Below are 24,272 nucleotides of genomic sequence, written 5' to 3' on the forward strand. Positions count from 1 at the left end.
AAATGAAGATACTGTAACAGACTTTTGAAATTTTTAAAAATGGGTTTTCCCAATGGTGATGGTAAAAAAAAAAAAAAACTTTACACAAAAAAAAAATGATCAAAGGCAACAATGGTTTCTATATACTGAGAGTAATTAAACATTATTTTTAAAATGACTAATTGTCTATGTTTATTCAAAATGCTTTGAGAGTAGTCAATAGGTTTGCCAAGTTTTTGATAGAAAACATGATTTGATAGATTTTTTTTTTTTTTTTTTTACAGGTTGTAATTATATGACAGGTTTGTTAGAGGAAAGTTAAATAGCAGTAGTTTGAGTGGACATTTTGAATTATTGTAGTATTCAATTATTTTGTAATATTTATTTTGTGATGATAACTTTTGAAATGTGGCAATAATTGGGAAGCTGAGCATATATTGTATAATTTCTTGTTCCTGTTAGGACAATAAATTTGGTAAGTCAGCTATTTACATTTTGTTAGACATTTTATTGATTCTATTAATAATATGATATAAGACAGCTTTCAGAAAACCTAAAGTTTTCTTATTCTATCAGTTCTATAGAAATAAGATATGAAACCAGTCCTTCTCAGCTATTCTTTCTAAAGCTTATTACATCCATGTAATATCAAATGACAGAAAAGACTTTTATTGTAATGCTCCTTTTGCTCTACTTACTTTTACTATACTATACATTCACCATCCACTTTAACAGGGGCACCTGTAAACCTGCTCATTTATGCAGTTATTTAATCAGCCAATCATGTGTCAGCAGCGCAGTGCAAAGTGTCACGCATATACAGGTCAAGAGCTTCGGTTAATGTTCACATCAAACATCAGAATGAAGACAAAGTGTGATCTCTGTGACTTTGATCATGGCATGGATGTTGGTACCAGATGGGCTGGTTTGAGTATTTCATAAACTTCTGATCACATGGGAATTTCACATAAAGCAGTCTCTAGAGTTTACACAGAGTGAAAAACAAAAAACATTGAGTGAGCGACAGTTCTATGGGTGGAAACGCCTAGTTGATAAGAGAGATCAGAGGAAGATGGTCAGATTGGTTCGAGCTGCCAGGAAGGATATAGTAACTCATATAGTCACTCTTTACAACCGTGGTGAGCAGAAATGCATCTCAGCATGTACAAAACATTGAGGTGGATGGGCTACAACAGCAGAAGACCACACTGGGTTCCACTCCTGTCAGCCAAGAACAGGAATCTGAGGCTATCATGGGCACAGGCTCATTGAACCTGGACAGTTGATAATTAGAAAAAAAAAAAAAAAATAATCACCTGGTCTTTTTCCAGTCTTCAACTCTCAAGTTTCGGTGAGTCTGTGCCCATGAATTTAGCCTCAAATTCCTGTTCTTGACTGACAGGAGGGAAATCTGATATGGTCTTCTGTTGTTCAGAATTGGAATTGCGTCAGAACCTGACATGGTCTTCTGCAGTTGTAGCCGATCCACCTCAAGGTTTGATGGGTTGTGCATTCTGAGATGCTTTTCTCAGGAACTAATCCCAGGAGATTAGTAGTTTCTGAAATACTTAAACCAACCCATCTAGCACCAACAACCACGCCACGGTCAACATCTCAAAGATCACATTTTTCTTTATTCTGAAGTTTAGTGTGAACATTGTATGTGTAGGATCCAGAGCCTATACACAAGAGACCATGCACAAACACATTCACACCCTCATTAAAACTTGGGGTAATTCAGACATGCCACCTACCAGAATGTTTTTGGGAGTTGGGAGGAAACCAGAAAAAAACCTTGTGGATATGGGGAGAACTTGGGAGCTCAGGATTGGCCTGGGGACCCTGTGAGCTGTGAGGTGGCAGCACTACCTGCTGCACCACTGTGCCATTCCTTATGACCTTTCACATCTATTGTGTCATGATTGGTGAGATGATCACAGGAGTCTGAGCATATAGTTTTTTGCAAAGGCAAATTTGAGAACAGCTTCTTTTTGTGATTACTGCCATATCAGCATAGAACTGATGTCAGCAATGTTATTGACAGTTTAGCATAGTTAAATGTCTCTTTTTAAATTGATGAGTATTAAAAAGATTGCCTTATGCAAGGCATGCTGGTTTAGGCCTAGAGAAAGGTCCAAATATTCTCCTTGGATTTATAAAGAAAGCTAACTTAAACATAGCAGAATTTTGAAATCTTAATATGACACCATAGGAAATATCCTGTGATGTCACATTACATGGATCTTTGATGTAGAACATTAATTATATGCTGTAATTATCGGCACTCACACTTTATTCCTGCCTACCCAAACAATGCTTAAATAGTGTCACTAACATCTCGACTAGGGCTTGTAGGAGGGAATAAATTGGGATTTCCGAGGTGTGGGAGCCCTACTACCCTCACGGGTGCCAAAAATGGGCCTCATTTCTCAAGCTGGGTACGAACTGAACCTTTACCGGATATCAGCACCACATCGTGTGTCTGTAAACCTCTTCTTATTGTTCATATAAACCAGAAATGGAGTTCTGCACCTATGTTTGTCTGTCCAGTTTAACTGCGGTTTGATACTAGCATTTTAAACAGGATGCGATCACTGGCCCTCACTCATTCAAGTAAATCAGTGTGGTACAGGAAGAAACCTGTAAATGACATTACAGTTGTCAGCATCTCATAAATGCTGATTTTCTGATTGCCTGAAAAAATGCAGCTGTCAAATAGCTGATACTGAAATTCTGACCTACAGCTGTTTGTGGAATTTCACTTGTCCGCAAGTCACACGTTGGAGCATCCAGTTGATTGACACCTTAAACATTTCACCTCAAAAGATCAGACTATTTCATAAAGTTATCCGTTTTGTGATGTTACGCAGCATGACAAATACGAAATTATTCTCAAAATCCTAGTTTATTCTCCTTTCGTCCTTTTCTCATGCTCAGTTTTTTTTTCATCTTTTTGGCAGGAATTTTATGAACACACAAAGACTCTGTGGCACGACGAGGGAGTAAGAGCCTGCTTTGAGAGATCCAATGAGTATCAGCTGATTGACTGTGCTCAGTAGTGAGTATAGACTTTTGACACTCTCTCTTTCACTCTCTCTCTTTCTTTCTCTCTTGCTAAATGGTGGGCATTGGGTAACCTGACTTTAATTATTATTTAATAAAGATTAAAAGCCACATTGGTAAGGAAAGTAGATACTTTTAACCTCGTCCATTGTTGTCTCTTCCTTGTATTGTTGTATTGTTTGAAGTACAGGTCAGTGTTGTTAGTTCATGTAATTACATCCAAGACAGATGCCACTGAGCTGTGTTAATCACAATACAGTATTGCTTTAAATGCTGCTCATTGCATTACACTGTGATTTAGATCAGGGTTCTGTTTGCAACCAGGGACCCTTTTAACTGTATTTAAAAAAAAAGGAAACAAAAGAAATCAATGGACCCCCTCATTACAGATTTGTTTTTTTTTTATATATAAACCAACAATTTAAATATTAGGCTCAATATTTACATGTGTACAATACTATATTGGGTATTTACTGGAGCCATGGAGCTTTTTATTTCTGAACTTTTCACTTCATTTTTATTAAAACAGTCATTATAATCAAGTTGACCTTACTAGGCCTACCTGTTTTCGAGTTATTGATGCTTGGATTAAACTCATTAAATTCAAGTGACCGGACAAACAGAGTAATATCTATGTACTCTGTATCATATTTATAATAACTTTTATAATAGTCGGTTGTGATTTCCACCACTATCAAAATAAAAAAGAAAAAGAAAAAAGAAAAGCAAACCCCCCCTGACTATGTACTTTGTAGACTCCAGGGGGTCTGCATATTCCACTTTGAGAAGCATGGACCTAGATGACCATTAAGAACCTGAAATATAAGTAATATCTGGACTTAAATTAACTGGAAATAAACATGAGCAGATCAGCAGGCATTTACACAAGAGTTGTGGTTAGGAGTTTTTGCTTATTAGCTGGCTAGCTTTTACTGTATTGTACTGGTGCTAAAGCATCCCACAAAGCATTTATACAAAAACAAAATGCTATTGGTTGAAAAAACGGTATGCATTTGAACAACTATAACATTTGATTTAATAATATTACTATACTTCATATGATGGGGTCCCTGGAGGACCAGTGGTTAGGCCACAGCACTGTCACCACTACAGCCCGGGTTCGATTCCCGGCCAGGGGTTGCGTGCAACAGTGCGCTCTCAGTGCCGGTCCCAAGCCCAGATAAAATTGGGGAGGGTTGCATCAGGAAGGGCATCCGGCATAAAAACTGTGCCAAATCAAATATGCAGACCAATGATCCACTGCGCTGACCCCAAAAGAGGAACTATACTTCATATGATGGAAATGTTTTCATAAATGCCCACTTCGACTCTCTGTTCCTGTTGTTTTCTTTAGAGTTAGTTTGTGAAGAAGCACTGGAAGAGAAGCAATTAAAACGTGATACATGTTTAAACAAAACCATCTCTGATAAATGTTAGCTTTTAACCGTTTTCTCGTTTCTTGGCATCCGAAATGTATGTGCCACTCCACTGCTAACTGAGAAGATGAACACTGGCAGAACACTAGGGCTTCTAAGGAGGACTGGGACTTTGCAACTTTTTGATATAATGTGTGACTGTTTTCATAGAAAATCACCCAGGCCATTTCATTCTTGAATTGCAATTTGGAGTTTTTAGTATTGTAAAAATATCAGGAAACTGTTTTAAAAACGATCATTGGCATACCAAATGACAAGCTGCTCAACACTGTCTGTGTATGTCCTGTTCTTCTCTAAGGTGATTGTTGTGGATGCTAGGCTGAGCTGTTTAGACTGGAAGTGCCCCCTCCTCTCTGTGTGCTTATGTAAACAGAGAGCAGAGAGAGAGAAAGAGAGAGAGAGAGAGAGAGATTAGTTCACTCACTCCGTCCCTTAGTCTCTACACAAGTAGACACTGAGGGAGACAAACAGAGAGTGAAGGTGGATCATCCAGTATGACTTATTGTATTTTGTTAAAGAAATCAGTAAGCAGAGATGACTCCCAAACAGGGCCTCCGGAGCAAAGGGGGCGAGCTGGCATATGACCTGGCACTTTTCAAACTCCTGGGGCGGTGACCCAGCACTTCAGGCAATAAAAGACAGGTCTGACTCGGTTGAAAAACCGATCAGAACTTCCAGTTCAGCTCGGGGTGGGACAGTTCTCCTAAAAGGGATCTCCTATGAGCAATAAAGGGTTAACCATGCTTTGGCGCTCACTGGCGTAATCGTGTGTTGAGTCAGTATCGCTAACGTTTCAATATTTTAAGTTATTCTGTATTCTGAATCGATTACAAGAACATTTCTCAAATAACATTCTTCAAATAAAGTAAGTAAGGCTTGCTGGAAAAATGTTTAGCGAAACAGTTGCTACAGTGACAAACAGTCTATTGTGGGACGTGAACATCTTCGATTTTTAAAACATGTTTTAGAATTAGTGCTATCTAACTTTGTGAACTAACATTTTGCTCTTGTTATCTGCCTGAGGAGTAAAATGCAAAATGAAGAGTGCGGGGTCGAAACAAACTACTCATTAAAAGGTGTGTTGTGGACTGTTATTGTATTATAATCAGACCCTGGCTCCATATAGCACTAAAAGCAAAATACATAGTTAGTCTGTATGGTTTTATTGACAAATGACAGATGATGACAGACCAACATCCCAAGATCTGAGTTCCCAGGACACCAAACACTGAGACGTTATGGAGTCTTTGGTGTTTAATAAAACATTACCCATGATATCTAGTTTAAATATCATTAATAGCTCAAATTTTTATTAAATATCATCAAAAGCATCAAATTTTGCCCCACCACTTTTGGAGTAGTGGTGCCACCCCTGCTCCCAAATGAGTGTGCTGCCCATAAAAGAGTGTCCCCATTAAGGAAGAAGACAAAGAGAGAGACTGCAAGAGGAAGAAAGGCTGAAATGGAGAATGGTAGCATTGTTTAAAGCACATGTGCTATCATGCACACTGAGAAGGGATAAGAAATGTGAGTGCTCTGTTGCCCCATGAAGAGAGAGTTTTTTCTGTCTGAATGTTTTGTACGTTCTTCCTGTCACATTGGCATATCTGTTTTGTGTGCGTGTGCGCACTTGGGTTTGTGTGTTCTCATTCATTTTCACTGCTTTGGTTACAGTGGATATAAAAAGAATACACACCCCGGTTAAAATGCCAAGTTTTTGAGATGTAAAAAAATGAAACCAAGATAAATCATGTCAGAACATTTTCTACTGTTATTGTGAAATTTTGTTTTGAAAGTTTTGGCGAAGCCATTCCTTTGTTGATTTGAAGGTGTGCTTCAGATCGTTGGCATGCTGAAAGGTGAAATTCCTCTTTGTCTTTAGTGTTTCAGCAGAAGCCTTAAGGTTTTGCACCAAAATTGACTGGTATTTGGAACTATTCATTATTCCCTCCACCCTGATTAAAGCCGCAGTTCCAACTGAAGAAAAGCAGCCCCGAAGCATGATGCTGCCGCCTCCATGCTTCACCATGGGGATAGTGTTATTTTGGTGATGTGCTGTGTTTTTTTTTGTTTTTTTTTTTGTTTTTTTTTTGTGCCAAGCATATCTTTCAGTATTATGGCCAAAAAGTTCAACTTTGGCCTCAACAGATCATTCCACATGCTTTTGGGAGATTGGGTGTATTTTTTTATTTTTTTTTGCAAACTTTAGCCAGGCTTGGATGTTTTTTTTTTTGTGTGTGTGAAAAAAGGCATCCTTCTTGCCACCCTACCCCATAGCCCAGACATAAGAAAAATTCGGGAGGTTGTTGTCACATGTAGGGAGCAACCAGTACTTGTGAGGAATTGTTGCAATTCTTTTAATGTTGCTGTAGGCCTCTTGGCAACCTTCCTGACCAGTTTTCTCCTGGTCTTCTCATCAATTTTAGAGGGATGTCCTGTTCTTAATAATGTCACTGTTACGCCACATTTTCTCTACTTGTTAATTATTGTCTTTACAGTGTTCCGTGGTATATCCAGTGCCTTGGAAATTTTTTGTAACCCTCTCCTGATTGATATTTTTCAATATTGATTGAAGCTTGGTAAGCTCTTTGCGACCCCGGCTTATCCAGTTGGATATTACGAAGATGATGTCAGGAAAATCAAACAGGAAAAGCTGTACTTTATTTGGGGTTAATCAGTCACTTTAATTGATGGCAGGTGTATACTAATTAGTATTTAACATGAGTTTGAATGTGATTGGTTGATTCTAAACACTCCCACAATTCCAATTATAAAAGGGTGTGCACAGTGATGCTGGGTTGTTGTTGTTCCTCTTTCCGCTGCTCCCGTTAAGGGTCGCCACAGCAGATCATTGGTCCACGTATTTTGATTTTGGCGCCGTTTTTATCCGGGCTTGGGACCGGTACTGAGAACGCACTGTTGCATGCAACCCCAGTGACTGGGATCGGTTCCCTGGTTGGGAATTGAACCTGGGCCACAGCGGTGAGATCGCTGTGGCCTAACCATTAGTCCTTCAGGGACATGCACAATTATGCAGGGTGTTGGAAGTTTTTTGTTTTTCTTTCTTTTTTTTTACTCTAAAACATTTCTGGTTGTTTGTTAGTAGATTTTTATATGTTGCAATTTCACAATAAAGGTGAAAAAGGTTCTGACATGGTTTAATTTATTTTCTTTTTTTACATCACAAAAACAATTTCAATTTTAAAAAGGGTTGTTAGACTTTTTGTATCCACAGAGTGGTTATGGCAAAGATAGTTGTTAGGTCTCAGTTACTATTGAAATTGCACTCAATAGTGCAAATACTTGCACAAATAAAGCAGACTAGTTGTGTTTGCCTGGCTTAATTCTAAATCTAAATCTCATTTTTGTAGGTTTATATTTCTTTGCAACTTTATTTCGCCTCATTTTCATTTATTGACCTGTGGTGGCCATATTGTTTACAAATCTCAACATGTTTTTAATAATTATTGAGCCTCACAGTATGCTGAGTAGTTTAACAACAAATCTGTGAAGATGGGTCAAAAATCCTATGACTAGTTCGCAAAAGTAGGTTTTGCATATTATGCAAATTAGCAAAAAAAATGGGTGGAACTAAATTGTTCTTGAGGCTGTTTTTTTTTGGGAGAATCCAAGGAATAAGCTGAATAAGGGATTAAAAAGAAAAAGGATATAGAACGAAACACAAACTTTTGAGCTATAGCGCCACCAAGAGGTGCAATCTGGTCATTTCATTTTTCTGAGTAGGGGGTGTGACACTGCATCTACCTATCAAATTTCATGTTATGTATATGCTTTACGGTTTAGGCTGCATGATTCGTTTTATCAGAGGAAAATAATAAATATAGCCGCAAGCTGCGATCTGCGGGGTCCAAGCACCCCTAGCAAATAGTGGCCCCAGTGGCCAGTTCTTGCCAAGATACATAGAACAATAAAGACACCACAGATGAACATACTTATCAAGTTTTGTGATGGTAGTTCATTGCTAGTTGTGTGAAATACCTACTGAAAGCTGATTGGCTGAAGTTGGCCATGTTTTTGAAGCAATTCAGTGATGATTAAAAATCCCTTTACAGATTAGCAGATTGATGCAGCACACCAAATTTCAGCTCAATTGGACTTTTGCTTCTTGAGAAAAAGCTATTAGGACTTAACTCTGCCCCCTTTCAATGACCATGCCCCAACCTTTGCAAACGTTCTCAGAACCTTGTCCTGAACCTGTCTTTCAAGTTTGGTTTAAATCCATAACACCAATAAGAATTACATCAGTTTGAGTAAACCAGCATTACCTCCTTAGAATTGATTGATGTATGGTGGCTATATTGTTTACAAATGTCAAAATATTTTTCCTAATTATTGAGGTTCACACTCTTCTGAGTAGTTTGACATCAGTTTTGTGAAGATAGACCAAAAATCCTAGGACTAGTTTGCAAAAGTATGTTTTGCATTGTAGAATCCAGTGTGCGAGGGTGTGGAGGAAGACTCGGGAGGCAGGACTCATGTTTATTCAGTCCGCGCTTTACAGCGCAATTTCAAAAACTAAACAAAACAGAACACTCAGTAGCAAAGGGTCTGATACAGACTCGTGGCTTTCGCTCCATCAAGTTCGCACTCCTCGGCATGTGTATGGGTGTATGTGTGTCTCGCAAGCTCCGCCAGCTATATCACTCTCTTTACAGTTTACAGGTTACAGTAGTCACTGAAAGCACAAAGAGGCACAAATAGGTAGACTGGCGGTAATAAGACACAGGTGAGAATCATCACGTGTACCCTGCTGGTTCGACCTGCCTCCTTTCTGTCCACAGCTGACGCTTGACCACGTCCCCGCTGCCACATACCCAGATTGCCTGACTCAGGCTGGGTAGCCATCCAGCCTGCAGCTGACTTGCCAATGGCGGGAGAGGTAATCCGCCACCACCATCTGCACCCCCAGCCTCTGGACCACCTTGAATTTGAATAGCTGAAGTGCCAGATAACCAGGTAGCAGAATAGCTGAAATGTGCGGATCACTTATTGGTATCCGTCATCCGGTGGAGCCATTGGAGTGGGGTGTGATCAGAACAGAGGGTAAAAGTGCACCCCAGTAGGTAGTATCAGAGGGTGAGGACCACCCACTTGATGGCCAGACACTTCTCCTCGATTGTGCTGTACTTACATGTCTCCCTTATCCATAACTTCGTCAGCGACCTCAGCGAGCTGAAGCGACCGGAAGCATCAGCAGTACTCCTCGGGTGTCCAGCTAACGCTCTGCTGAACCGAACTTGAGCCCATTTCTTCTCCGACCATTCTCATGCAGCTGCTGCATGCTCAAAATGCTCCAGGAAGGCCTCCAGATCATCCGTGGAGGCCGTCCTGCGGCAGCTTTTGGAGTGCTCGCCCATTCTCATCCTGCTCCTGCAGAAGGGCTTCGAAGTGCAGCAGCTGCTCATTGTGCATTGTTGAGGACCTCTTGGTGTTGGGTTCGGTGGATGATGGTAATCTCGCCAAGTGGGGAGGCTTCCATGGCGGTGTCAGAGTCTTCCCTGGTCCCGGGTTTCGGCAGCAATGTACCCAGTCTGTGAGGGTGTGGAGGAAGACTCGGGACGCAGGTGGAATTTTAGCTGACCTCCGGGCTCACGATTGTTCAGTCGATGCACTTTCAAAAACTCAACAAAACAGAACAAATCAACAGCAAAAGGGTCTGACATGGACTCGCGGCTTTTGCTCCATCAAGTTCACATTCACGCGTCTCGGCGTGTGTATGGGTGCATGTGTGTGCGTGCGTGTCTCGCAAGCTCCGCCAGCTATATCACGCTCTTTCTCTCTCACTGGTTACGGGAGTCACTGAAAGCCCAAAGAGGCACAAATAAGTAGACTGGCGGTAATAAGATGGTGAGAATCATCACGCATTACCTGCCGGTTCAACCCACCTCCTCTCCGTCCACAGCTGAAGGAAAAACAACCAGTGAACCGGTGACAGGGTCGTGGGCACCCAAGTCTCATTGACTCGTGTGGGGAGCGAAGGTTGGCCCGTCTAGTCCGATTCTACAGAAGAGCTCCTGTAGCACAAATTGCTGAAAAAGTTAATGCCAGATAGCACAGCACATCTTCGGGGTTCTTGTGGAGTCTGTTTTGGTGACACAAGGGGGGCCTACACAGTATTAGGCAGGTGGTTTTAATAATATGGCTGATTGGTATATGTATTTATTTAGAGTTTAACTGTGTTTATATATTTAGCATTTAACAAGAGACACAGTGACTATTGTACAAAAGACACAGTTGCTGTTGTACAAAAAGTAGCTTAAAACGTATATTGAATGGCATTTCCCTGTTGATTAAAATAATAAAAAGCAATAATTCTAGTTTGTTCCTAAATTGGCTGAATCATTTGGAAGATTTGTGATTGTGAAAAATATTTGTGAATGTTGAGAAAATGATTATCATGTTAGTCATTTAGCATAAACAACAAGACAGTTGTTACAAAGATAATGTAGCTAAACTTATATGTCTGGGACAGCCAGTGTTGCCACTTAGAAGTTTCATACATGGGATAAAACTGGGATTAAATGCAAACAAGCAGTGCCATGCTATTTGAACTATATATAGTATTCATTTTAAGAGATTCCAAACTGGCTCCAAATTGTTCATTGCATCATTTTATTAGACATTACGCAAAACAAAATATTAGATTTACTAATTTTCTCAGCAGCTGTATCATTTTTTGGTTGACAAATTCAGATCAGCATATTCCCATTGGTTCCTGACTTTTTGAACACCCTGTGGATTTGAAATTATAGCTATTATAGCTAAAAATGTAGCTCTAGGGAAACGCTAATTGCCACGCACAGGCTATCACCAGCCTATGCAAACTTCTTATCAAACTAAACACTAACATCTACAAACAGATCACTTCATTCCTTTCACTTGTGTTAGCCACTCAGAGAACTGACCAAAGCAGAGGTTCTCAGAGTGGGTTCAGGGATTTCCAGGGGTCCATGTAGCATAGACAGGGGGTCCATGATTTTTTTAATTTAGTTACAGTGGTGGACATCACAACCTACCTATCAAAGTTATTATATTTGAGTTATGAGATAGTTATAGCCTAATTAACTGGTCACAGCAAAAACCTCAGTAACAGCAAACAGGACCTAATGTGCTCTCTTGGCAGAATTTTTAGGAATAAAAAGGTCTACGGCTGTAATAAGAAGAGAAATTATACTTGGATTGGGAGTTGGGAGTCTTTGAAATTTATTTTACAGTTTGAGAACCCCTGATATAAAAATGTGTGTTACTGGGTTTGCAATGCCTTCTTAAACACCACATACATTGAAAAATGCCAGACATCTAGTTAAGTAAATACAAATATACATTCACTGTCCACTTTATTAGGAACACCTGTACACCTGGATATTCATGCCATTAGCTGATCAGCCAATCATATGGCAGCAGCGCAATGCAAAAAAAAAATCATGCGGATACAGGTCAAGAGCTTCAGTTAATATTCACATCAATCACCAGAATGAAGAAAAAGTTTGGTCTCTGTGACTTTGTTTGTGGCATGGATGTTGGTACCAGATGGGCTGGTTTGAGTATTTCAGAAACTGCTGATCTCCTGGGATTTTCACACACAACAGTCTCTAGAGTTTACACAGAATGGTGTGGAAAAACAAAAAACATTGAGTGAGCAGCAGTTCAGTGGGTGGAAATGCCTTGTTGATAAGAGGTCAGAAGAAAATGGCCAGATTGGTTCAAGCTGCCAGGAAGGATATAGTAACTCAAATAATCACTCTTTAGAACTGTGGTGAGCCGAAAAGCATCTCAGCATGCACAAAGCATCAAACCTTGAGGTGGATGGGCTACAACAGCAGAAGACCACATCGGGTTCCACTCCTGTCAGCCAAGAACAAGAATCTGAGGCTATCATGGGCACAGGCTCATCGAAACTGGACAGTTGAAGATTAGAAAAAAAAAATCACCTGATCTTTTTCCAGTCTACAACTGTCCAGTTTTGATGAGCCTGATTTGATAATCAGGATTAGCACTGTGCTATCGTCATGAAACTTGGTTGTTGGTTTGGGTAGGGGCCCACTACTATCGCTAGTGCACTATTCATGTTTGTGTACACAAAAACAAGCATATATCCTGGAAAATAAGGAGTACAGTGAAGATTCTTTCCAAAGGCACATCATTGTCCTAGTTAGGGGTAGAAGGTTGTACAGTTCTTAAAAATGGCTTTCAGTGCAAGTTTTCTCATGAAACACAAGAGGATGTTGAGGTACAGGTGTGAATGTAAAGCAGGTCAGTAGTAACTTCCTTACGTTCCTTTCTACCTCGATGAGTGTGCTGTATTACAAGTGTTATTCGTAGTCCTCTACAGGGCTTAGTGGTGTTAACCTCGATTTGGATTTCACTCGTTAGCATTACTGTCCTGTATTTGGTTAGACATGCACCATTCTTGTATGTGAGCATTCATCTTTATGGGCTCCAGGGTATTGAATGTTGCTCCTCACAGTGTTAGTGGCTTTGTCTGCTCTGAGTGGTTTCTATTCAGTGTATGGTAAGCGGCTTTCGTTTAGCTGCATTTAGCATTTTTTCTTTACAGAGTTGGTTCCCATCTCAGTGTTTTCGCCTTTGAATATTCCACATTCCCAACCAGCTAGCCGACTAGCAGAGCTTATTTCTGGCATACAACATACATAATATGCGCTGTCTCTTGATGAGTCTGCTAATTTAGCCTGCTTACAGCTAATTAGCAGCTCCTTGTTTTGAAGGACAGCACACACCACATACAAATTTTCTCTACACTTTGCTCAGATTGCCCCCCATAGTTCATGCTATACTAAGTGGAAAACCACAAATAACCATGCTACAAGACATATGCTCATGCAGTCATTGCATAAATCTCTTGGAAACAGAAGATGGGCACCTGCTGTGTGCTCACTGCTTTGGAATTCAACATCTCTAGGATGCTGTGTCTGACTCAGACAACCACTGCTCTGAATGAGCAACAATGCCACTACCAAAATGGCATGCTCTGAGTGGTGTGAAACACCTGGATAATGCATACCAACAAAGTCAGCTTGGCTTATAAACGGGCTGGACACCCAGCCCCTACTGTGACATGCAACTCTACAAAGAAGCATCTCCTCCTCATGGGCAATAACTAGAGGTATGCTGTTCCAGGATGTCTGTGCTGCTACTGTCTGAGTGTCACCACGCAGTTTCTCCAGATTCTGCAAGGTTAATATCGCCCATCATGTTTTTGTTACTATATGTTATCCAGGTGTGTAACTACCTCAATGGTTAGGAGGAGTGAATCTGAATGACAGTTATCTATACTGTCATGGGAAAAAGAAAATGCACCCTTATTCAATTCTATATTTTTATTTATAAGGGCCTAAATAACAATTAAACAAATAAAATAACAGATTTAAATATGTAGTCATTTTTTCTCAAAAAACAAACCTCCACTACTGATGCCAGATCTGATTGGGAATGGGCTGGATTGGTTTATTGCCCATTAAGGCTATGCACTTTAAATAATTTTTTAAATATTATTTTTAGCAGCAAGTTAAACGATTGTTGCAAAAACTCACAAGTAAGCATACTGCATACTGCAAATTCACGTGTGATATTAAAAACAATAGCCCTGAATTTAAAAATACATCAAGATATAATGGGACCATTTTAATTGAACAGCCAGGAAAAACAAAGAGCCGTAAGTGCATGGCTGTGCAGCTGACTCAGGGCTTATTGTTAAGCAGTGACGGGAGATTCACTGTGCTGTTAAGCTTAACATGGATGTGGGCTGACATTGGAACTCCATATATTGCTTGTCAAGCTCAGTGAGGTAACATTATTTTTCACAAGGTGGGCATAAACTGTTTGATAGGTTTTGGGAAGAGCAATATCTGAAAACTATTTCAGACTGGGAAGCACATAGAGTGCTCCAGGTGAGATATTACGAGACAGAATCCTACATCCTCACCAACTGATAATGCCTGGTTATCTAGCACAATAAATGCCTTTGCACTGGGTCATGATGTATCATTCAGATGGCTATTGTGAAATGTGGTCTGCACAGTTTGGTGGCTCATTGTCAGTGTTGTGCTGTCAGTCTCTACTAGTTTGTGATGCTTTCTGTACTCGCTGCTTTCATGATGTACTCTTGAAGGCTTGGTTTGAGATATTGTGAAAAACTGCTAGACTGATGACGCGTTTCACTTCAGCAAAGTCTTTTTTTTTTTTTTTTTTTCCCTTCAGTGCACATAGTGAGATTTGGCTCACGTTTTTTTCTGTCATTGATCGGCTTGCCATATCTGGTGCGTATGTCACATGTTTAGTCCAAAAACAGGCAGATTCCGATCTGTAACCAATCGATCCTCCCATCCTTAGTCACTACTTGACCCTTTTTTTTGGTAATCTCGGGCTGTGGGTGCATGAATACAAGATGCCCAGCTGTTTCACACCGTCCCTGGAGGTTAACCAGGTTTCATAGATGCACGGTTACATAAATAACTAGCATACCATGTCCCATCATCATTGTGAATGACAGGAGAGTAACTTTCGGAAGTTTCTATAAGAAACTTCTAGAATATAGGATATATATAATAAAGACCCATTTGACATAACGTGTTATTAAATTTATTATACGTCACAGAAGTCGAAACATTGAACTATTTACTAAATTATGTAGTTGTAATTTAACTGTGTCTACATTGTATTGAAAACATATTTAACATTCAACTTTTGCATGGTGCAGCTGTGTAAATCCTGCACTTATACCTCTTTCCCTTTGCTGCATTCTTTCTCTTTTTGTCTCCTCCCATTCTCTAAGCTCAAATCTGTTTTCTTCCCTAAAAGCCCAACCCCCTCTCATGCTCTCCTTTCCACTGTTTTTTTTTTTTTTTTTTTGACTCCCTTTCTCTCTCTCTGTCTCTCTCTCTCTCTCTCTCTCTCTGGCTTTCCTCCATCCTCTTTATCTCTCTCTATCTCTCTCTCTTTCTCTCCCTTGCTCTCTCTGGCTTCTCTCTAGTCACACAAGATTTGGAGCTGATAGTCTATTTATAGTGCCTTTGGTTCTGTCGCTATGACAACCGCACTGGAGGCCAGGGTGCCGGAGAGCTATTTTTGGAGAGCCTCTGTTATGTCAGACACACAGCCTGTTCTCTTTCTTTTTCACCGCTCCCTCTCTCCAGCTCTCTTCCGCTTTTCTGCTCCTCTGTGGCAATGTAAACTTAGGTGGTGTATGTGCGTGAAGGAGTATGGATCATATTAAACATTGTCCTACTTAAAAATTTGTTTTATTGGTAGTTTGTTCAAAAGTAACTATGCATGATCAGATTTTTCGCAGTTGCAGTGTGCTTTTTAACTGTCACTACGTGAGCTCTATTTTTAGATTCAAATAATATAAAATTACATATAATTTAGTTTAAAAAAAACTTAGAAAAAGCACAGCATTATGTTTGCTGATGGCTAAATAAAAGGTACATTTAAAAAAATAAATAAATAAATAATGATAATACCCTGATTGTATAGTCTGAGGTATTTTAGTTGGTATCTCAGTTGTTCAAGGATTAATATTGATACAGCTGTTTTTCTGTTTTGTTTTTCCACAAATTGTTGATGTGGCTAACTTTTAACCTGAGTGGATAACTGCTTGCATTATATTGAACAGAAAGGCTTCTCTGTTGTACAAGTCATATGCCTCATGTGATGCTGTGTGTGTGCGTGTGTGTGTCTGAGTGTGTGTGTGTCTGTGTGTGCGCGCGTGTATGTCTGCACGCATGCCACTTGAGGTTATTAAACTTGGAGTGTATTCTTTGCTGTATTCATCTGTTGAAAACTTTGGACTTTATTTCAAACAATTCAGTGTTTGCTTTGATCTTATCTGTCTTGAAAATGTAAAACAACTGTAAAATTTCCAAATTTTGGCAATTTTTTTTGTGATGCATCATGTCTGCTCAGTGGACAAGAAATTAATTTTACAGGGATCCTAAACATGCAGTTGGTTTTTCTGCAGAATAAAATAATCCAATGTTGACTGCTTGATCATCTAAATCTAAATTTATAAAACGAAATAAAATAAAACAAACAAACAAAAAAACCCTTCATTCCTGTTCTCTAGACCTGTTTAATTTGGTGCCCAGACAGTTTTAAGAGTTTAAATGGAGCTTGATGCACTGCAGTCATGGCTGCTATGTCTTTTTTTACTCAGAAATGCAGGGGTTATTATGGCTTCAGACTAGTTGCTTGCGCTAATATTGACGCTCCACAATTAATAGGTAGAAATGCTAGAATTGAGATGTGATCTTGGACAAGGGCTGTGGGCACAACAACGGTGGGTGTTCCACTGGCCTGCCTGTCTGTGTGGGTCTTTTCATGATGTCTGCTGGTCCATATTCAAGAATTACTGTGGGCTTCATCATTGTTATGTGTTCAATGTCTTTTCTTGTTCTTGACATACATTCATCTTGTTTTCTTCTCTTTAATGCTCATCTAAAAGACTATTCAAGATGTGAGGTGTCTGGGGCATCCTCAAAAATAGCAAAATGCTGTGAATCCATCATACTTTGGTATTGAAATGAAATGTGGACTATCATGTACATTTATTCACTGTAGGCTTCTGCATTTACTGCTTTGAAAGGAGCAGAATATACATCATGTCAGGTTTGAGTATTCCAGTAGGGCACTGCAGTGTACCTTGTATTAGTTACATTTAGCCTCGCAACTTTTACCTTCAGACATTATTGTATGATAGATTGATTGTTTTTGCAACTGTAATCTGCTTTATGTTGAATCTTTTGTTTAACCCTTTAAACTCCCACCTTTTTTAACCTTTTACCGTGAATTATTCTGGATAGTAATACTAACAGGCAAGGTGTGTAGTTAAGAAAGAACAATGTCTGGACATGCCCATGGTTTCTGGAAGTTTAAGAGGTTAAACAATATGTTCTACAGAATATTGCTACATGATACAATAAGGTATAATGAATGTTATATTTAGAGTTTAGCAAATACTTTATATTAGTTCTGATGGTCTTCATGTATTCAATTCAATTGAAGTTTATTTAGATAGCATTTTCAACAATGGACATTTCTATACACAAAGCAGCTGTATAGAAATCTGGATATAGATGTAGATTTAAATTTATCCCTAATGAGCAACCCAGGGTTGACAGTGGCAAGGAAAAACTCCCAGAGACGACATGAGGAAGAAACCTTGAAAGGAACCAGACTCAAAAGGGAGCCCATCCTCTTCAGGGTGTCCCCAGGTAGTGAGAATATGAATCATTACTCTTCTTCAACTGTATACTATAGTGTCATACAGTGTTAAATGTGTTGGAAAGATCTTCAGTATAAGCATCAGGGTCATTGTTATCTGCTGTAAAATGAATCAGACTTGAGCAAGTGCATTCATTAGGCTGTCCAAATGAGAACATCCACAATCATCTTTAAGGTATCCATGTGGTACCATCCACAGCAACCTTATGGGATCAGCGAGTGATTCTTGGGTAAAGGAGGCTCAAAGAGGAAGTAGAATATCAGGATGGGCCAGGCAAGTCCAGAAGGCAGGCATCTCATTAGGCAGCAGACGTAATGTGTAGCTTGAGGCTAATTGGAAAGCTGTTCCATAACTGAGGGGCTTTGTGAGAAAAAGCTCTGGCCCCTGCTGTAGTTTTCATTATTCTAGATACCAACAAAAAGCCTGCACTCTTTGATCGAAGCAGGCGTCATGGATCATAAAAGACCAAAAGTTCACTTAGGTACTGCAGTGCAAGACCAGTGCTTTATAGGTCATTAGTAGTATTTTAGAATCAATGTGAAATTTTACTGGGAGGCAATGCAGTGTAGATAAGATAGCGATGATGTGGTCAAATCTCCAAATCAAATCTCTCAGGAGTTGGTGGTTGAGTTTGGGTTATGATGGCTTGGGGAAAGAAGCTCCTCCTTTGCCTCTGAGTCCTGGCCATATGGTTTTGGAGGCCAGACCGCAGCCACTGGAACAAACAATAGTTGGGGTGTATGGGATCCTTGATGATCTTTGTTGCTCTAGTCCTGCACCACCTGGTGTAGATGCCCTGTAGGCTGGGTAGTGGTGACCTCTGCAGGGCTTTGCAGTCCTTCACACTGCAGATCCTGTACCAGGTTGTGATGTTCCCATTGAGGATGCTCTGTATAGTGGCAGTATAAAAGGTTTTTTGGATACAGCAGTGGGCTCAGAACACAGCCTTGAGGAGCTCCAGTGTTGAGAGTGAGGGTGTTGGAGGTGAACAATGGTATCAACAGCTGCACTAAGATCAAGCAACACAAGTAAAGAGACAACCCTGATAAGAGGCCAGTAGTAGGTCATTTACCACTTTAGCCTGCACTGTCTCAGTACTGTGATGAGCCCTAAATCCTGACTGAAAAATTTCATGAATATTATTCCTATGTGAGTATGAGCCTAACTGCTGAGCTTCAGCGTTTGCCACTTTAATGAGCCTGCTCATTTTTGCAGTTTATCCAGTCTGCCAATCATGTGGCAGCAGCAAAATTCATAAGGTCGTGCAGATACAGGTCAAGAGCTCCAGTTAATTTTCACATCAAACATGGAGAATGGAGAAGAATTGAGACTTTAACAGTGGCATGGTTGTTGGTGCCAAATGGGCTGGTTTGAGTATTTCATAAACTGCTGATCTCCTGGGAATTTCACACACAACAATCTCAAGAGATTGCAAAGAATAGTGCAAAAATCAAAAAACATTCTGTGTGTGGAGGGTTTGGAGGCTGAAACACCTTGTTTATGAGAGAGATCAGTGAAGAATGACTAGACTGGTCTGAGCTGATAGGAAGTCTATAATAAGTAATAAGCACTCTTTACAACCATGGTGAGCAGGAAAGCATCTCACAATGCACAGATCAAATCTTGAGGTGGATGGGCTACAGCAGCAGAACACTACATCAGGTTCCACTCCTGTTGTCAAGAACAAGAATCTGAGGCTATCTAGGGGACAGGCTCACGAAACTAGACAGATGAAGACTGGAAAAAGACCAGGTGGAGTCCCTGCCTCGATGTGTTAGAGCTGTTTTGGCAGTACAAGGGCACAATATTAGGCAGGTCGTTTTAATGTTATGGCTGATCAGTGTAGACCTCAGGTTGTTAACTGCTAGTTTAAAGGATATAGGTGCATAGCCAGTGTTAAGGGAGGAATTGGTTATTTTTAATAGAAGTTTGGTTGCTTCTGGTAGGAAATGTATAGGTAGGGGATCTAGTGCTAGTTGATTTTGAAGAGGAAATTAGCTAAATTAGTCCAGCCTGTTGGATGGGCGTAAAAGATATTAATTACTCTACTGATCTGGTTTTATATTGCTTTATTAATTATCAGATTGTTTTATATTGATAATTAATTATCAAATTGTCTGACTTTAAATTAATACTCTGAATTTTTTGCCTAATATTTTCAATTTTGTCATTGAAATTCATAGTCATTGCTACTACATAGTGTTGGGTTTTGTGCTTCTGTGGTGGTCTTGTTTCTAGTTGACTCTTCTAGAGTATATTAAATAAGAATCTAGGATTACTTTTGTTATCTTCTATTAGGGTGAAGGGATATGCTGATCTAGCAGCATTAAGAGCCTTTCTATAGCTAAGAAGGCTTTCCTTCCATACAATTGGGATACTGCCAGTTTAGATTGACGGCATTTCTTGTGAATCATCAAAATGAATATTAAAGTCTCCAACAATTACAGCTTTACATACAGAAACAACCAGGTTTGAGTGAAATCCTCAAATTACTGTCTAAATTCAGAATATGGCCCTGGGGGTCTGTAAATAGGAATTATTGGAAATGACAAAGTAGACATTTTTGTGGCTACGTATGTTATGTTAATATAAAGAACTTACAATGAGTTGAACTCATTAATGTATGTATGTGTTGTGAGCCTTGACATGGTCTAAAAAATGTCAAATACTTTCAGCTCAACATTGGTATCATACCAGTAGAGCATGTTGAAAACTTTACTTAGTGTCCTCACTGGTGCCACATGCATGATAACCACAATAATAAAAAGTTCAAGCTAAAACAGACCATACTAGGCACAACTGAACACCTACATTTTTTAATGATTTAAAGCAATTTGTGTTTATCATACACCTATAATGCTCTAACACCCACACTGAACAAACACAGATGTTATATCAGACCAATATTTCTGTGTATGTGTGGGACCTGCAGTCCCGATGTCACATTTCAACCCTCTGTGTCACATTCTTGGTGTATTGGGGCTGTTGCATTATTAGTCCTTTCTCTCTCACTTCCTGTCTTTTAATCTTCCTGTGTCCCCTTCAAATAAATCAGCAGGGTCTTGGTTGCAGGTTACAGGCTTATGCAGTTTAAATATGCTGTCTGCTGGAATTTCATTTTTACCATTCACTACTAGTTTTCAGAGCCATTAATAGACTACCATTACATTTAGTCTTCACCTCTGTTTTGTTGTACCCTGTGTAGCTATGCTCTTCAGCTTGAAAGTGTCTGAACTGAAACAGCAGCTCCCTCCCTTCCTCTCTCTCTCTTTCTTGCACTCTTTCACTCTCTATGTCACTGTTTCCTCCCACTAGGGCAGATCCATTGACTAGAGTGGCATCTGACTGAACACACTCTGATCAATATGACTCAGAACACTGCCTGCCTTGATCTCCAGCACAAACATGTGCCACCTGCTGTCTGTCTCCAGCACTGCAGCTACCAGGGTTTTTATATAATGTCTGATTTGTGGCGTTCTCACCTGATTCAGATCAGAAGATGATCTCTCTTGCTGGTTAAAGCATTCAACCAAGATGCATTATATTGCCAAAGATATGTGGACACCTGACCCTCACAGCCATCTGTGGGCCTTCCCCAAACTGTTGACATAAAGCTAGAAGCAAAAAATTGTCTATAATGTCTTTGTATGCTTACCATTAAGATTTCCTTTCACTGGAACTTAGGGGCAGAGCCCAAATGTGTTCTAACATGACAGTGTCCCTGTGCACAAAGCAAGATCCATGAAGACATGCTTTGCCAAGGTTGGAGTGGAAGAACTTGAGTGGCCTGCACAGAACCCTGATCGCAACGTTGCACTGAACAACTTTGTGATTAGTTGCAATGACGGCTGTGCACCAGGCTTTCTCACTGACATCAGTGGCCAACCTCTTGCGCTCTTGTGGCTGAATGGGTACAAATACTCACAGCCATGTTCCAAAATCTAGTGAAAAGCCTTCCCAGAAGAGTGGAGGCTGTTATAGCAGCAAAGGGGGGCAATATCAATATTATTGCCCATGGTTTTGGAATGGGATGTTCAATTCTCACATGTCCACATACTTTTGGCCATATAGTCAGATCTTTTTTTCATCACAGAAGTTTGAATTGTTCAAGAATTAAACTCTACTATGAGTTAACAGAAAATAAGAATCTAATCATACAGAGATGCTTTCTTTCTTCTTTTAATGTGGCATTATTGATGAACTCTTCCTGTCTCTTTTGTTCAGCTTCCTAGATAAGATTGACACTATAAAGCAAAGTGACTACACGCCTACTGATCAGGTAAAATCCAAGTCTACAGCAAGTCTAAATTATTATTATTATTATTATTATTATTGTTATCATCATTGTACTAACGTAGTAGTATGTAAGTAATAGTATGTAAGTAGTAGTATGAATGTTTTTCCGGGATATAAGCAATTAACCCAAAAAAAAAAAAAAATCCTTGTGTAAATGTATTTTTCTCTGATTTTCTCTCTTCTTCCATGTTAGGATTTGTTGAGGTGCAGAGTGCTGACCTCAGGGATCTTTGAGACGAGGTTCCAAGTGGACAAAGTTAATTTTCAGTGAGTTGAAGAGTGGAAAAAAAAAATTCCACAACTGAAGCCACAGTTGTTTAGCTGATGTATGAGTATGCACTGCAGTAATTGTCTAAATTCAAATGGAACAAGAAGAATTTTTATTTATTCATATTACTGATTCTATTTAGCAGGTACAAACCAAGTGTTATCTAGAATGATAGCTTGGTTGCTATTTAGTTTGGTAATAAGAAGCAGGTTTTTACATGGTGGGGATTTTTATTTTTTGGATACTTGCATTCTCCTGTCACTAACTTCCATTCTCACCTTCCAGCATGTTTGATGTTGGTGGTCAAAGAGATGAACGAAGGAAATGGATCCAGTGTTTTAATGGTAAATGTTTTGTTTGTTTACTGTATGTGAGTATCATTCATAGCTGGTTGTCAATTTCTAGAGGATGTCAGGTCTTTTTGGATAATTACAGTCCGCTCCAAAAGTATTGGAACGGCAAGGCCAATTCTTTTGTTTTTTGCTATACACTGAAGATAAGATACATAAAGTCTTAAAGTATATTAAATTAAATAACACCTAATATTTGGTTGCATATCTCGTGCAATAACTTCATCAAGCTGGCAACTCACTGACATCACCAAATTGTTGCATTCTTCTTTTGTGATGCTCTTCCAGGCTTGTAACACAGCTTCTTTCAGTTGTTGTTTGTTTCTCCTTTCAGTCTCTTCTTCAGGAGGTGAAATGCATGCTCAATTGGGTTAAGGTCTGATGATTGACTTGGCCAGTCTAAAACCTCCCACATTTTTCCCCAATGAAGTCCTTTGTTGTGTTGGCAGTGTGTTTTGGATCGTTGTCTTGCTGCATGATGAAGTTCCTTAGCCCATTCCAGAAGCAACCATGCAAGCCCAAGCCATGACACTACCTCCACATTGCTTGACCAATGAGTTTGTATGTTTTGGTTCATGAGCAGATCCTTCTTTCTCCACACTTTGGCCTTTCCATTACTATGGTAGAAGTTAATCTTCCAGGCTCCCAAGTGGCGGAACGGAAAAGTGTTTGCCCTATCATCTGGAGCTCTTGAGTTCAAATCCCAGTGATGCCACAGCCATCCGTGGCTGGGAGTCCAAAATTGGCTGTGCTCTCAGGGAGGGAGGGGTGGCATACTCTCTCCCCTATCAATCACAGCAACACTAGCCAATCATGGGCATCTATGAGCTCATGTATGTGGAAGTGGGTGGATGGTAAGCTGCCTCCTGATGATACATGAACAGCAGTTCGAAAAGATGTGGTCGCTGACTTCATGTACCTTGGAGGAAGCATGCGATAGCCTTTACCCTGCCTGGTTGATAGCTGTTGTGCGATAGGGGAGAGCTGATTGATGGGTGGGTTGACTGGATTGAATTGACCATGACCAGAGAGAAAATCAGGTAAAAAAAAAAAAAGTTGGTTGGTTATTGTGGCTTAGCTCTGTATTTCTTTGCAAATTCCAATCTGGCCTTCCAATTTTTACTGCTGATGAGTGGTTTGCATCTTGGTGTGTGGCCTCTATATTTCTGCTCTCAAAGTCTTCTTCGAATGTTGGATTGTGATTGTGACCCCTTTCCTGTGGAGGTTGTTGATGATGTCACTGACTGTTGTTTTTTGGGTTTTTCTTTACAGATCTCACAATGTTTCTGTTATGTTCTGTTGTTTTCCTTGGCTGACCTGTTCAATGTCTGGTTATTAGTACACCAGTGGTTTCTTTACATTTCAGGACTTTCCAAATTGTTGTATTGGCTATGCCTAATGCTTGTGCAATAGCTCTGATCTATGTTCCTTCTTTTCTCATCTTCAAAAATGGCTTGCTTTTCTCCCATACACAGCTCTCGTCTTCACGTTGGTTTATTTTTTTTAACAACATATTCAGTCTTCACAGGCGAGTTATTATCCAAGAGTAGATATTCAGAGTTATTCACTGTTTAAATAATCAATCTGACGGGGCACACCTGGGCAACAAGTAACACCTG

General features: G+C 39.8%; 1 protein-coding gene across 1 annotated transcript in view; it reads left to right on the forward strand.

The window, feature by feature from the left end:
• gnas (GNAS complex locus) overlaps nt 1-24,272 on the forward strand; it is a 64,406-nt gene that overhangs the window by 32,339 nt on the left and 7,795 nt on the right. Inside the window, exons 5-8 of the mRNA XM_026945572.3 lie at nt 2,940-3,037; nt 21,964-22,018; nt 22,229-22,302; nt 22,589-22,647. Coding sequence (XP_026801373.1) covers nt 2,940-3,037; nt 21,964-22,018; nt 22,229-22,302; nt 22,589-22,647 — 286 coding nt within the window. The remainder of the gene's footprint in view (nt 1-2,939; nt 3,038-21,963; nt 22,019-22,228; nt 22,303-22,588; nt 22,648-24,272) is intronic.

Source organism: Pangasianodon hypophthalmus, chromosome 2 (assembly GCF_027358585.1).
Source record: "Pangasianodon hypophthalmus isolate fPanHyp1 chromosome 2, fPanHyp1.pri, whole genome shotgun sequence".
NCBI classification, from domain to species: domain Eukaryota; kingdom Metazoa; phylum Chordata; class Actinopteri; order Siluriformes; family Pangasiidae; genus Pangasianodon; species Pangasianodon hypophthalmus.